General features: G+C 44.4%; 1 protein-coding gene across 1 annotated transcript in view; it reads right to left on the bottom strand.

The window, feature by feature from the left end:
- Positions 1-3109: 3109 nt before the first annotated feature.
- The window catches only part of LOC126557565 (acetylcholine receptor subunit alpha-like 2), a 42476-nt gene continuing 30750 nt past the window's right edge, over positions 3110-14835 (bottom strand). Inside the window, exons 5-9 of the mRNA XM_050213375.1 lie at positions 9593-9752; positions 8721-9124; positions 5851-6032; positions 4839-5040; positions 3110-3313 (exon numbers count right to left, since the gene is read on the bottom strand). Coding sequence (XP_050069332.1) covers positions 3113-3313; positions 4839-5040; positions 5851-6032; positions 8721-9124; positions 9593-9752 — 1149 coding nt within the window. The 3' untranslated portion in view covers positions 3110-3112. The remainder of the gene's footprint in view (positions 3314-4838; positions 5041-5850; positions 6033-8720; positions 9125-9592; positions 9753-14835) is intronic.

Here is a 14835-nt window from a genome sequence, read left to right as displayed (position 1 = left end):
TAAGCTGGCCATCAAATTTTAGCGCGTAGTTGGATCATTGCTGTCACCTCTATCACCGGACCCCACTTGGCACACGAGTAAACTTAAATCCTAAAACTTAGAAGTCATCACGCTCTCTTCCGCATCATATGATTCATATCTTTAGAAACATCATCATAGGACGAATGGAAGATGATCCTAAATAGTCTTAACCATTCACAAGCTTGACACGAATTAGAGCAGTTTCACGCAGTAAATTTTCGGATACCTTTAATATTTTTCCGACGCCGCATGAATCACCATGAATTTTAGGAAGTACAGAATCTAGAGCCTCTTTTGATCGTTAAGATTAATTAAACAAATTCCTTTCGAGCTAGGATCAATAAAGCACTCAAAGCACCGATGAACGTAATTGAAGGACTGTACACGTTTCCCACAACGCGAATTCAAATCATTCCCATCGTGATAAAATTATTCCCACGCGAGTATACGTTAATGATACGCGCATTTGTACTGAAAGTCGCCGCGGTACGCGGGACAAGTTGTTGGGAAGATGGTACAATGCGTTCCACCTAATTGCTCCCACAACAGCAAACAACAACAACCTATAATCATCTGCCTTTAACGGGCTTCCGGGTGCCCGAATGCTAGCACATCGCTTGCCGATCTGGTGTGTGCCCGTGTGCCCTTAATCGGTCTCCCGGTGAGGACGTTATCGTTTTTTTTTTTGCCAAATGTCAATTTAGGGTTCACCCCACACCGGCGCGTCTGATCTAACGAGCGCGTCCCATAATCGACAAGTTCATTTCATGCTGATGGGTTTCTTGGTTTCCGGCTTCCTGTAGGTGTAGGCATGCGGTGTTTTATTCTTTGTTACGCGTGTCATACAGGGCGTTAGGATTGCAGCATTTTGGGCGCTGTCTTGTATAGTCGTATTTCACCTGATTTCCACAAATGATGCTCCACTCGCATGGAAAAATAACACCACTTCTAGGGCGACAGGTACCAGGCGGTACGAGCTTTCGTAACGGGGGTTTTTCGTATTGGTGGCAGATGTGTGCCCTGTGCGCTGAATGTTCATTGTCGAGTACCGATTTCTCGCAATCGAAGCACACCGTAAGGATGAAAATCGAAGCTAGAAAGTAGGAGAACAAATGTGTGAAGGCGTACCATTTCTCTCTAACCTTCCCAGGCTAGATCACTTTGACACTTAACCTCGTTTTGCACACGAGCACACGGGTGTGATGCGTGATAGTTGGTTGAAAAACGGTCGCACCATTTTACACATCGTAGCTTGCGGGAAACGGAGACACAATCCAGTGTTGAGCAGCATTCCGATGAGTGAAAAGCGTCAAGAACATGTTGCATTTTCGGCATGCCAACAAACAAAAGATGATAAAGTAGGGCCGGTGGAGAAAAAATCACCGAAAGAACATTACAAACGCTGGTTTGTAGGTGCGGATGTTGTGTGGTAGTTTTCTTTTATTCTTTCTCAGTATGTGTGCGTACTTTACTCTTATTTACTCGTATATTCTTTCATGTTTTGTTTGCTCTTCTCATTCTGTTTCACGCTATTGTATCGAACGAAAGAAAAATTCAAACACACTACAAAACATTCCTCTCCCTAGCACTGATTTTATACCCCCGCGAGTGTGGTGTGTGTGGGTTAGTTTATCGGTTTGGGGTAGGTTAAAATGCTTCCCGGGCAACAGATAGATGTGCTCCACCTGTATTACTACTTTGTTTTTCCGCTTGAATTCATCAGCAGCTTCCCGGCGCGGCTGGAGTACTTTATTTCGTTTATTTACCCTGAAAATCAATTTCCATGCATCATTGACACTTTGCCATGGTGGCCATTGTTGATGGAGACATTTTTTTACTCGCTTCTATGTATTGTGAATCGTTTGATGGTGCCTTACCACCAGTACGTTGACGGTTTTAGCCTACTTCTCCGTGCAATTGTAGTCCTTAGCTTACATTTAGTATCAATACTTTAGTTGAATGCTGTTAATCTTGTTTCCAATAATTGTAGTTCGTTTAGTTGACACACTGTTTGTTTATCGATTTTATATAAAGTCTTGGTTTTCGGTTTTTTTTTCATGTTTGGATAGCAGTGGTACAGGAAGGAAGTTATTTTTTTTTAGTATTTTTTACTCCCTTTTGCAGGAATGAAAAGAGAGGATGATTCTTTGGAAGCAGTTTTATGATTCATTCCTTGCAACAATGATAGAAAAGGTCTACAAAGGGTGGATAGAAAAATACAGTTTCATCTGGTGCTGAACGCGTACTGAAATTCACACGAACCGGTCATAACTGAAGAAGAAAAAAAAAAGTTTGTTTTCACACTTTGCGCGTTATGCTGTATCAAAGGAAATTTGTTTTTCGATCACTAACCTTTTTAGATATAGATTAATAATGTACGCTGAAGTTAGGGCGTTTAAAAACGCAATAAAACGGTTTGTTGAAGTCTGTTTTATTCAGGAAATAAACCAATGCTTAGGATATTGCTGTACTTTAACGCTGGATTTACTTTTTCTATAACTAATTTTGCTTCTATGAACTTTTTCATATTTTTTTTTTTCATTTATCCAACCACAGAAATAGAAAAATGCCGTACAAGTACACATTACCTTCATCCATCAACACACTTACTATCCTACTGATTCCGTGTACTTTGACGCATACTGGTGCACCGCTTAGTTCTACGGAAAACCTACTGAACGCCATTAATCGGGCGTAACTGTGCTCGAAAGCAGAGCGCCGAAGGCGAGATAAAAACTGCGCACTAAAATGCAACGACTGACTAAAATTACACCAAACAAAAAACTTACCAAAGCAAATGGTAACCACAACCAGCACGATGTCCGGTCTGGCGCTTACTTTAACCATGTTTTTCTTTTCTAGGCTTTTGGTGCTGATGGCTTTACGATGGGAACCGAATGGTGTACGAAACTGAATGTTTAGTACCCTTGGTTCATGGAAACAAAGAAATTGGTATTGTGCAGTACTCGCCGAATTACTCAGTATCGTGTGTGTGTGTGTGCGTTGAAGTTTAAAAAATTAAAATCAATCGCCTGTTACAATCCACCTCGAACCGCTGGTGTAAAGCCGCATATACCGTGGCACGCAACCCTTAGGAACGCGTATCCTTGACGGTAAGATTGAACAGCTTCTGGGCGATAATGGAGTACTCGATGTCAATCGGTTTGGTGTCATCGTAGAGCGATGGGGCCTCGCACAGGATCGCAAATGTGCCGAATAACGACGCTAGCGTGAATAACCATAAAAACAAACGATCCAAAACCATCGCCACAAAGCCCCAGTCTTGGTCTTCCTGCGTTGTGGTAGACCGGTGTCGTTTTTTTTTTGTGTGCGCCACGCCGTCGGTGTGGAGTTTCAGGGTATTATCAACACAAAGTTAAATATTAGAAGCGAGAGAGAGAGAGAGAGAGGGGGGGGAAAGCGAGGGCGAGAGGAACCATCATCCCACCACGAAAAAGTAGTTAAGAAAGTTGTTTTGTAGCGGCGCAAAAATTATTGTTATTATTTTTTGTTGTAGTTGTTGCGACACGATAGAGTTGGTGGTAGTATAGTGGGTAGTGAGGATCGGTACGGTTTTGTTTGCGGTTAAAAAACGCGGGTTTTATTCCACATTCCGGTGTGTCCGTGTTGGTCAGCCGTCGTTGCGTTTGTTGAGTTTTATTTCCAGTTCGGTTCGGTGCAGTGAAGACATTTGTTGTGGGTTATTTTTCGCAAATTTTAACGATTCGAATTCCACAAATTCCAACGCGAAACCGACAAAAGAGATGCGAGTGCAGCAATAGAAGAGAGAGAGAGAGAGAGAGAGAGAGAGAGAGAGAATAAAAAAAGAGAAGAGTAGAAAAACAATCATCATTAGCATCGGTTGTGGTATGCGGATCGGAAACGATTTTCCTCGGAAGGTTTCTTCTCGGGAAATGGGGATGATTTTTCCAGTGTCGAGTGTCGAATCCCCGTTTGCTACAGACGTGGCTGTAAAGACCGATTGGGCCCGTGTAACGGCCAGTACAAAATTCAATGACACTAACGATGGTGGCGGTAAATGAATGGGTGGATATAAATTTTCCCAATAATGGACCCGTGCAAAAACCCCGAAGAATGTGTGTTTTGGAGATGAAGCCAGGAAAAGGAAGAAAGGGGGAAAAAAGGCAAGTAAGAAGCAACAAACGTGTCGAAACGTGTCTGCTGTCCCCATCGATGGCGTATCAAACGGGTCCGGATTAGTGCGAAGGCCTAATTCTGGCATTGGGGGTCTTTTTCTTGAGATGGTTTTTGTTTGATTCTGTCTTGGAAAATGAACTTGCTACAGAAGTAAAGCACAAGTGGACCATTTTAAGCAAAATGGAAGATTCAAGATGAAGTAACGCACGGGACAGAATTTGTTCGAAGGCAAATCGATTACTGGACGTGGGTGTTTCTTCGGCTGTCCGGATTGACTTGGTGGTTTGTCTTGAGGGATTGTTCGCTTTTTTTGCGGTTACAATATGGCCTAGTCTAAGGACCGGCAAATGCTCCAGCTCCAGCTTGTTTAGAGATAACTACAACCAAAAAAGATGACAAACAAAATGTGGGTTTCGGGAAGTGGCTTGACGTGACGTGTGTACACTGATTGAAATTTGTCATTTGTGGTTTTCGTGGTTGGATGGGTGTGTAACCGACACCACAAACCGTAATCAATTTCCACTCATTTAATTTTACCATACATGCCTGGAGTCTGTTGGCAATCGGATCCTAAAGTGTAATGTGAATTAAAAAAACTTATAGCAAAATTATAAAAACAAAACCTGCTAATGACATTTGATGCGTGCAACGATACATACCGCATTGAACTCGTCCTGCCGCTGCATGTGGTGCTGTATGAACATCACATTGTGGATGGCTTTCTCCAGCTCGAACGGGTACTTCTTTCTCGTGCCCACATCGCTGAGTGACTCATCCAGGCCTGACATTACCGAGGGCAATCCGTTGTAGCCACCCAGCCCACTCAGCCCACCACCCAAGGCACCAACTAATCCACTAAACCTGCAGGAAGCAAAAAAACAAAAAAAAGCATAACAGAATGGTCGAGTGGCACGATATAGCGATTGACTAATTAAAGCGTACGAAACTCTCTAACCGGCGCAGTATCGATTGTGAATTCCGAGTGCTGTAAGGCGCCGGTTGATCATAATCTTCAGCTTCGAACATGGGGAGCTAAGCATTCGCACGTGAACGGTTCCCTCGCGGGATAAAGAGTAATTGCAGCGATATAGGATATGGCGTGTTCTTTTGTGTTACGATACGTTCCCTCCCCCCGGCAGACCACACTTGGCCCACAATGGCACAGATATCTTGCTTCAAATGCTCAGCTTTGAGTGGTGAGTGCCGGGGAGAAGGTCGATGAAAATATTGCCAAGGATTAATTATCGTGATAGTGGCAATCGTGTCGATAACCGTATCGAGAACGAGGGAACGTCTACATTTATGTCGATTGTTGAAAAGAATGAAGCTTTTTCTTGTATTTAGTTCGTACGGAAGTAAAGAAGAGCTCCGGAGGATGTACATACAGCATATTCTATCCATCTTCCGTCTCGTATTGAAGTAGTAAATGCTCTGCAGCTTATGCGATGTATTTTAAGTGTAGCGTTTATAGAAAGTTTCTTTGGCATACTCTCATTTTGATTTTGCAATATAAAACGTATCACAAAAGCATCTCTACTAAGCTACACCATCCCTTCTGTTTAATCCTTTATAAGATTTTTCGCGATAATCCGTGCAGCATTTCACTTAACTGTGTAAATTTAACATCATCTCTACCTATGCTCGTAACGAGGAATTTAGTCGGCGACTTACCGATTAGTGGCTGTCGTTGAGTGCAGTCCGTTGCATCCACCCGGCCGGCCCTGCATGTGTCGTATCGAGTCCGGGCTGGAACCACCGGAGTTGGGCTGCATTTGCGAGTGAGCGGCGAGGGCAGCACCGAATTTGCTCTTGCTGATTTTTATGCCGTAGTTAATCTTATTTGCTGCCAGCTCCTGTTTAGTGAAAGAAACAGTAAGAAGACAAATGAAACAATGAAAAATAACGTTTACAACATTTTTTTTTCGTAAGAACGGCCTGACCGTATTGACTTATGAATACGACGTAGTGAGGTACGTCAGTCCTCATTACGGGGGGACGGTTCGGATGGGATTTGAACCCCTGCCGTTTGAAGACCGGTGCCGCTGGTCACCTACACCACTGGGCAGCCCCGTACAACATTAAATTTTAGTTAAATTTTTTTTTTCGTTATGTCGGCCAGGCCGTATTCCTTAAAATCTAATCTTAAATCTAGCTTAACAATTCATGAAACTTATATCCTATTTGGAGGGCAGACATATCCTTCTCCCTTAATTCAAGTGCACCTTATCCCGGGTGAGCTCGGTTGTGGATGTTGTTACTGCCAGGTATGGTTCAGACGTTGTCCTCGCTGTTTCCGATAGTGCCTCTTTGGAGCATCGTGCCGTGGAGCCTAACTACTGGTTCCCAAGAAAACCCCTTTTCTTGTGGATACTATTTGGTGTTCTTCACATCATATAGTTGCTAGCATTAGCATGTTATGGCTGGCGGCCCCACCATCGGTAGAACGCACGAGCCCGAAAGCCACTACAACTTTGTGAAGCTACAGTAGCATCTTACTCACGCATTCCACGTTCCACGCAACGCACGTCGTCCAAAACTAATTCAATTGGTTCAGAGATCTAATGTTGTCGCTGGCGACCCTGACGCCAGCAAAACGCAAGAAGCCGACAACTAGCCGCAGAATCGAACCCAGACATCCCGTCAACGACAAGGTCGCCAGTTACGACCCCAGATCTCCTAAATAAACTTTTACCGACTCTGGTGCCGAAATAACGACTGGCGCATGTCAACGCTACCGTTGCGAACGTGTAATAAACAAAGAATAAAAACAAAAACAAAAAAAAAAAACAAATAAACATAACAAACTACAATCCGCTAATAGTGCGTACAATCTACGGGAAGGGAGAGGGGAAGGAATCAAAGGACGATTCCCATCTCTTTGGCGAAGTCAAACAGAATCCGCGCATAATCGTAGTCCTTATGTACCAGGATATCGCGCATCGGCACCGCCGGGGATCTTCCTGATGCCCGAACGGCTGCTAAGAGCCCGGGTCTAGCCGCATCGAACTCCACATATGACCAGAGGATGTGGTCAATGTCGTGGTATCCGTTGTTACAGCTACAAACCTTGGAGTCGGCGCTACCTATACGTTAAAGATGTGCATTCATCGCATAATGGTTCGACATAAGTCTCGACATCATGCGAATAAACGCACTATCTACCGGGAGCCCGTGAAACCAGGGACACAGGGAAACCTGTGGTGAGATAGAGTGCAGGAACCTCCCGAGTTCGTCGTCATCCCACATGCTCTGCCAGCGGGCCATGCACAGCTGTTGTGGGGTGTAAAGAAACTCGTGAGGGGGAATCGACCTCTCAAAAATGCTGCCATCGGAGGCACCTCGTTTGATTTGAGGGAGTTTGCTTTTTCATTGTCGGGGATCCTGGCCAATGAGCAGGCAGCCATATAAGCGATATTCGGAATGCTTTATTGAACAAAGAGCTTAGAATGTTCAGTATTTTTGTGGTATAAAGTAATCAGAGCTCTTTAATGCCTCGACGGATTTCAGTGCTTCGACAGCGCTGAGGATATCAGTAAATGTGAAATTCTAGTCTGGAGGATTCGCGCTTATAATGAGCAGTGCTAAAAAAAATAGCAGCCAGCTCAGTTACATATATAGAGCATGGATGTCTAAGCTTGTGGAAAGTTTCGGTGCGTGTGTTAAATACATCGAAGCCCGTGCCCGCCTCCGAAGAGGATCCGTCTGTGTAGTACTGTTGAGAATTTGGATGGCCATACTTATCCACAAAAATGCTGGGAACTGTCCCCCGGCGAAGATCATTTGGAATGTTCTTCGTGTCCTCGCGCATGGAGGTGTCGACTACTAAAAGGGAATTGTAGGACTCTGGTAAAGGTTTATTGCTTTAGTGGTACTAGGGTTAGGGCCTGGAGAGATACAAAACCATGATATAGCTTCATGATTTTGCACTTAGAGCCTGTCTCTAGTAGCGATTTGAAGGTTTTCAATCACTAGTGGGTTGGATACTATGGACATCACTTCTAGGGACATTGTATGAGTAGATTTCATACTGCCCAGCGCAATCCTAAGAAAGTTAAAATTCAATAGAAAATAAAAATATAATTGTAGACACAGTACATTTTTATAATTAGGTTTGATTGATTTCAAGATAGCCTAAAATGTATGAGAGTTGCTTTATTTAAAATCGAAACTCTGAGAATTTCAACCATGATTTCTTTGGTAAATAACTACTAAACGTCATTGAAGATTTTTCATTCGTAAAGACCGCTGGTAATGCAAATAACTCATTAAAAACTCTAATTTTTCTAATGATTGTTAGATGAAAACTAATGAGATACTCTCGATAAGAAATTTTAAAGTAATAGTAAATCGATTCTAAACTTTGGTACTACTTCTTTTCTAGCTAATAGCTTCCAGCACAGGTCTGAAGAAACCACTAGAATCAATGGTTTTTCATCGGGTGGCCCAACGAACGATGGACATGTAATTACGTATGTAAACTATCGTCAAGTAAGGGTGCTCTCTCTCTCTCTCTCTCCAATCGCCTGGACCAGCGGACTCACCTTAAGTAAATCGTTCGGGACTCGCATCAGTAGCAGCTTGGGCAGGCGCAGTATGAAGAACTTCCGCACCCAGGGTGCCATCTTGTGAGTGCTCGGCTTCCGGTAGTGTATGTTGAGGATAATGATGGTGATCACAACGCTCAGCCCGACCAGTATCATCGTGAAGAGCAGATACTTGCCGAGCAGCGGGAGGGCCAGCGAAGTCGACGGGATGATTTCCGATATCAGCAGGAAGAACATGGTTTGCGATAGCAGGATGCTGATGCATAATGCAATTTTTTCACCCGAATCGGCCGGCAGATAGAACACCAGCACGGATAGGTACGAGATGCCGACACACGGTATGATCAGGTTCACCGTATAGAACAGTGTCTTGCGCCGTAATGTGATGTTAAAGAAAATGTCTGAAAAAAAAAGAAAAGAAAATGGAATGTCCGAGGGTGTGTTAGCGGGTGCTTTCAATGGGTTCCGGCACCGGTACCGGCCAGTCAATGGGTAGCGTTTAAAGTGACACCGGGAGCACTAGGATGCACCGATGGTTGAATGGAATGGACGAACGTATGCGGCAATCGATGGTTATTGTTTGCCCCCATGGCTGCCAGTGCTATCGGTGCAACGGCAAAAACCGATGGCGAAGCAGCAAGTGAGGCTAAATGCGTCCGGTCGAGCGAGACGACAGTTTGATGAAGAAAATAGTTATGGAGGTTAAGGTGAGCGTCCGGTGCCGAATTACAGTGTGCAGGGTTGGCTGTGGAGGATAAATGCACGATCTGGCCGCCGGGTAGCTAACGGTACGGTATCTGGCTACATTTCTTCTTTTTTGTCGCTGCTTTTTGCCTCTTGTTCTGACAGTGCATCGGCTATTCGCTTACCTGGGTAGGGTTCGGCACAGCAAGGATAGTACTTCTCGTGGCGTTCTGCTGGCACGCCAAGAATGTCCCATTCCACGCTGGGATAGTACTCGCGTAAATCGATTCCAATCTTCACCATGTTGTCGCTATTGTTCAGTTGATTTTTATGCTTCAGGTCAATCTGCGGCAAAACGGTAAGGAAGAAAAAATAATCAAACGGTGAGTGGTATTGAAGAAAAACCGAAAGCACTCGGACATGAGGGAACGTTGCAGATTTATGGGCACCTCGCAAACGCGCTTACTGTGGTTTTGAGGTGATGGGTGTGCTTGAACAATGCAATGACAATTTCAGTGCACTACCAATCACTTGATTGTTCGGACAGGTTACAGGTTAACATAATGGATGGGAAATGTTTGACTGCTATTGAGAGCATGTGGGGATGAGGTTTTGTATTGTTGTGTGTTTACTGAACGATATAAATCTTTTATTGGCTTCTTTAAGAAGAGGATTTCATGGTGATAGATTGGGTTTGAAATTGTTGAAGTAGTTGAATGATTAAAATTATATTGTAAATTTTTGATGAAAGCTGACATTATTTCTTGGCTTTAGCCCTACAACCATGGGAGGTATTGGAATGTTATAACTGGCTTCCTTTGTCAATCCTACGTAAAAACGGGATTCGATTCTAGGTTCTGATCTGTGAAGGCTTTTGTAGCTCAGATACAGGACCGAATTCCTTCCGTTCTTTAATTGTTATTTTTGGTAAAATTGATACTTCCCAGCCTAGAAATGTGTCAGACTCGAAAAGAAATGGCAATGGAAAGGCAATGGCAATGGAAAGGCTGCTTGTGTCATGGACCAGCCCGTAAAGACTTTCTACTCCATGTACACGAACATAAGAGAAGTGGCTGGTCCAAACTGAGCTGCAGTGATGGCGTTGATGTGTCCGCAAGAATGGCCAGGATATTGGATTGAAAGACGACGACGCAGGACCGTGAGCGGTATCGAGAATCCCTGTAACAGGCCAAGACCACAAAGCGACGCCACTGCGACGTATTGAACTTAGTAATAGTGGTTTTCGTATTGCATTTTTACCTGTCCTGCTTTCGATTGAGCTTTGAAATGAGGGCTCATTCATTGTAAGCTAATAGAACATATTCAATACATCTGTGTCACGAGGAGCTATTGAATGCTACAGTTTATCCATTACACATACATCAACAGAGCATTACAACATTGGGAGCCGCTTTGAAGAACAAGTTTCCATTCCGTTAAGTAGTTTCTTCCTGCGATGTAGTGCTGCTTCCTGCGGTGCTCGAGTGTTGCGAAAACAAATACATACTAGATGCAAAGTAAATACGAAACACCGCAGTGCTAGTGCATCTTCACTGCACCATGGTGATGTGGTGCAATTTACTGCACCACCCGGGCTGATTGCCCCAGTTTGCCAAAGACGCGATGTACCTCGATTCCGCATGACATAAGATAAACATTCGGTCGCAAACGATTGCACTCAATCAACTGTCAATGTGGGCACACGTTAGCGAAGGTTAGTGAGCAGCATTAACCTTCCATCTCCTTCAGATTCTGATCGAATCAATAAACGTCGGCCCGGGAGACTTCATCGATGCCTTTGGGTGGGGTGAGCGAAATGGTGGGTGAAAGCAATCACTACCACACCACACCGGGTGGTGATTGATCGATGAAAAACTAACCATCGAGCGACCGTAGCACGTGGTTCCTATCGCTTTTCTTAATACACGCTGCTGGGAAAGCGAGCCTGGACAGTCACCGTTGTGTGTTACGCTGTTACTCAAGAATGCTGCCACTGCTTCTATTTTCCTTTTCCCGGCGCCCACTTTACGCTCGTCAAGAGCTGATGACTGTTGGGTAGGGCGTGCTCATCGAGTCAAAGTCCCGTCTCGAAAGGATCATCCAAAAGGGATATCTTGAGCTGCAATTTATTTTATCTACACTCACTTGGCCACTCACCGTCACTTCATCCTGCCTTACATTGTACGTCTGTGTGTGTGTATGTGCCTCTCTCTGGAGCATTTCGGTATTGCCATTTGCCACCTTCGTATCGTGTACAGTTAGCTTCGAATTTATATTCAATTTACCGAGTGTCGTAAATTTTTATGTTCCATTTCATCTTCACTTTTATTTGTTTTACACGGTTCAATCTGTGAGACGCTTCGGTGTGGGGCGAACCGTAGTGAGAGGAGAGAGAAAAAAAAGCTGGCCGAAAAACAGCGCCCCACTACGGTTGCAATCTCCGCTTCGGGAAAGCGGAACGGAAACATTGGGAAATGGGTCTTTCGCCACTTCCTGCCACGGTAGGGAAAGCATCACATACAGGCAGGCGCAAAGCGGGCGCGAGGCAAGAGGATGCCACAAACAGCAACGGGAAACTTTGGTCAGGCTGTGAATAAACGCAACATAAAGAAATCGAAACGACCCGAAAGGACGAAGGGACAGACACGGTTGGTCGGTGTGTGCGCCATATCTTTTGGCCATAAGTCGTAGGTCCTAGCGTGGGGCTTCCATTCTTTAACTGACTGTCGAGATGCTCGAGATTTTTTTTTTTTCGCAACGGTGCGGCCCATTGGCCCGAGCTCGGCTGTAAGAAGCTTGCAAGGGAATCGCTATCCATTTTAAAAGGAAATAAAACGATGCACAGATCGATTCCCGTTTCGCTTCAGTTCGTTCCTAATAACTCTTGAAAGCGACACACACACACACTAGTTCACACTAAACACTTTTACAATGTAGCAGTGTTTTAGATCCTTTCGAAAAAGTGATACTCTCAGATGTGCGGGCGTGTGTTATCCTTTTCCCATTTTTTTTTTCACCAGTACTTCAGGATTTCCAAATTTGTTGGATTTTAGGGATGAAGGACATCGTGTTATTTTTGTTCTTTGTTACTTCTTATTAACCCGCTCACACACATGCACTCCATCAATCCTTTTGAGATCGGACGCAGAAGAAGAAAAAACAAGCCAGAAGGATGAAAGAAAGAAAAGTAGGAAACAATCTTGAGAATGAAGTAAAAAATGGAGCGGTCTATTTTTTACATTTACTCGCCAACGTACCTTCCACGCATGCTTTCCGGGCAAAGGATTGTGAAATTATGCGTACCGAGTTTTTTTTTTCAGCTTTTAGGGGTGCAATAGACAAACCGTTGGGTTTGAGATTCTTCAAACTCGAGGGTCATTCTTATCGTAAAGTTGTCAATAATGCATCCGTATTTTTATACATACAACACTGGCCCGGTGGGCATGTTTATGTTGATGAGCAGTTTTTTTTACCCTCTTCTTTTGGGAAATGTTTTGGCTGTCAGCATCAAACACCTCTTACCTATTTTTTTTGGGTATCATTTTTCAATTCCTTATCTCATCCGCAACACGATTTCGGTGGTGTGTGTGTGGGGGGGTCGCTTGATGGATCGAAGGATGGATGTTTTATCACTTTTAAGCCGTACAGATTATGGGGCTTTGTGTGAATATTGTACCGCCACCGGATATCGATTGTGTGTATTGTAGTGTTTTCTGAATCTTGTTTTTCTTTTTATGCATAAAACCGATTTATTTATCTTGTGTTGTTCGAGAGAAAACAATTTTTCCTTTTTAATATTTTTTTTTCTAAAATCACAATTGAAATTCCAGTGTGTTATAAATATTGTTTTGTGTTGATTTTTATGTCTCTGCCCAGCAACTGGGCAGGTTGGTGCAATTGATAGGAATGTTGTTAACATGTTGCTGGTTGCTGCTGGTTCGCTACCAACCACCATTACTGAACGACTTGAATGGGATTGTTTTGTTCAGAGGCCTGTATTGATACCATTCCGGGAACATGTTTCAGAATACGCTCCGAAGTGTCTCACATACGAGGATCATAACATGAATCTATAGTGAGAAGTGATTTGTTTACATAGAAAAAAAGGAAACATACACAAAAGTCGAGCATGCCAACAATCTCGTATCGTGTGCCGATAAACTGCGCGATCCGTTCGTGTGCCTGTTGGTAGGATCGGTCGTCCTGACAAATGGTTGCTGGAGTTGGAGACCCTTTTTGCCACCGTATATGCCTGGCAACAGCAAGGCTGCCCGCACTTCTCCACTACGTACCTACAACTTGGAATGTTTAAGATGCTGCAGACACCTTCTTTCCTGTTTTGGCGGCCAACTCGGACGGGGAGAGCCATAAATGTATATTGTGTTCGTACCGTATGCTTTTCATCCGGATGGCATAACTTTCCTGCCGAAACTTGGCAGAAAACGTGGGGAAGGGAAACACCTGCTCGCACCAGTCCGCACACCTCTCTGACTGACCTTTGGCATTCCGCAGCGTATCCTGCCAATCTCTGGACTTTTCCTACCGAATGGGAACCAATTTCCATGCATACAAATATGAAATTATGAAAATCGCCACCATCGCGCAGCCCCTTCTACGTGTGTGAATGTGTGTGTGTGTGTGGAGGGTAGTTGCAGGGGTACGGGCAGGCTTGTCGGAGGAATTCGAGCATTCGAAATGAGGTCGCATTCCGAACGCTGGAGCGTGTTAGCGTGCAGCATTACACAATTTCGGTAGGTGCCCTTGACGGAGGGATCCGGAAATCATAAAGTTTCATGAATATGAAACGGCGCCTTTATCTTAGTGGATGCTGCCGCCGCCGCTTATCACACCTACCATCGCATGAACGCATACGCTAGGCATCCAGCAGCCAGCCTCGGTGGAATGTTGGCCAAAGCGATAGCCATTGAAGTTATGTTGTTTCTCGTGCGTCGAGCCACCGATAAGGCTGCATGTGTCAACACATGGTGCGACGGGTCGGGAACTTTTTGAGAATGGTACGAACCGTTGGAAGGGAGGAGTTGCCCGTGCGGGCGATAACATTCTCTGCACGGGTCCCGCCCGATTTCGATTCGACATTCTACAAATCATGACAAATCGAGGGGTGTAGGGCCGATTCCCCGGAGTGGCATTCGTGAAGCCAACAGACGTGCCGAGAAACGCGCGCGTACCACGGCTGGACCAGAAGTACTCAGCTGGCAAATTGGATTTGGAATGATTTCCAATAATCCATGCGATCGGCAGTTGCGACATTCCGGGACTGTCGTCGTTTTCTGGTGGAAACCGCCCAACACCCAAGGAAAGTTCTACGTTTGGGATATGTGGCACGATCCTTTGTAGGAAGTTTATACTAGGATGAATTATTAACACGCAGGACAAGCCGTGTGAGAGTTTTGACGAGAGTGCTGAT

The sequence above is a fragment of the Anopheles maculipalpis genome, chromosome 2RL, assembly GCF_943734695.1.
Source record: "Anopheles maculipalpis chromosome 2RL, idAnoMacuDA_375_x, whole genome shotgun sequence".
NCBI lineage: Eukaryota > Metazoa > Arthropoda > Insecta > Diptera > Culicidae > Anopheles > Anopheles maculipalpis.
This window is presented reverse-complemented; position numbering and strand designations above follow the sequence as displayed.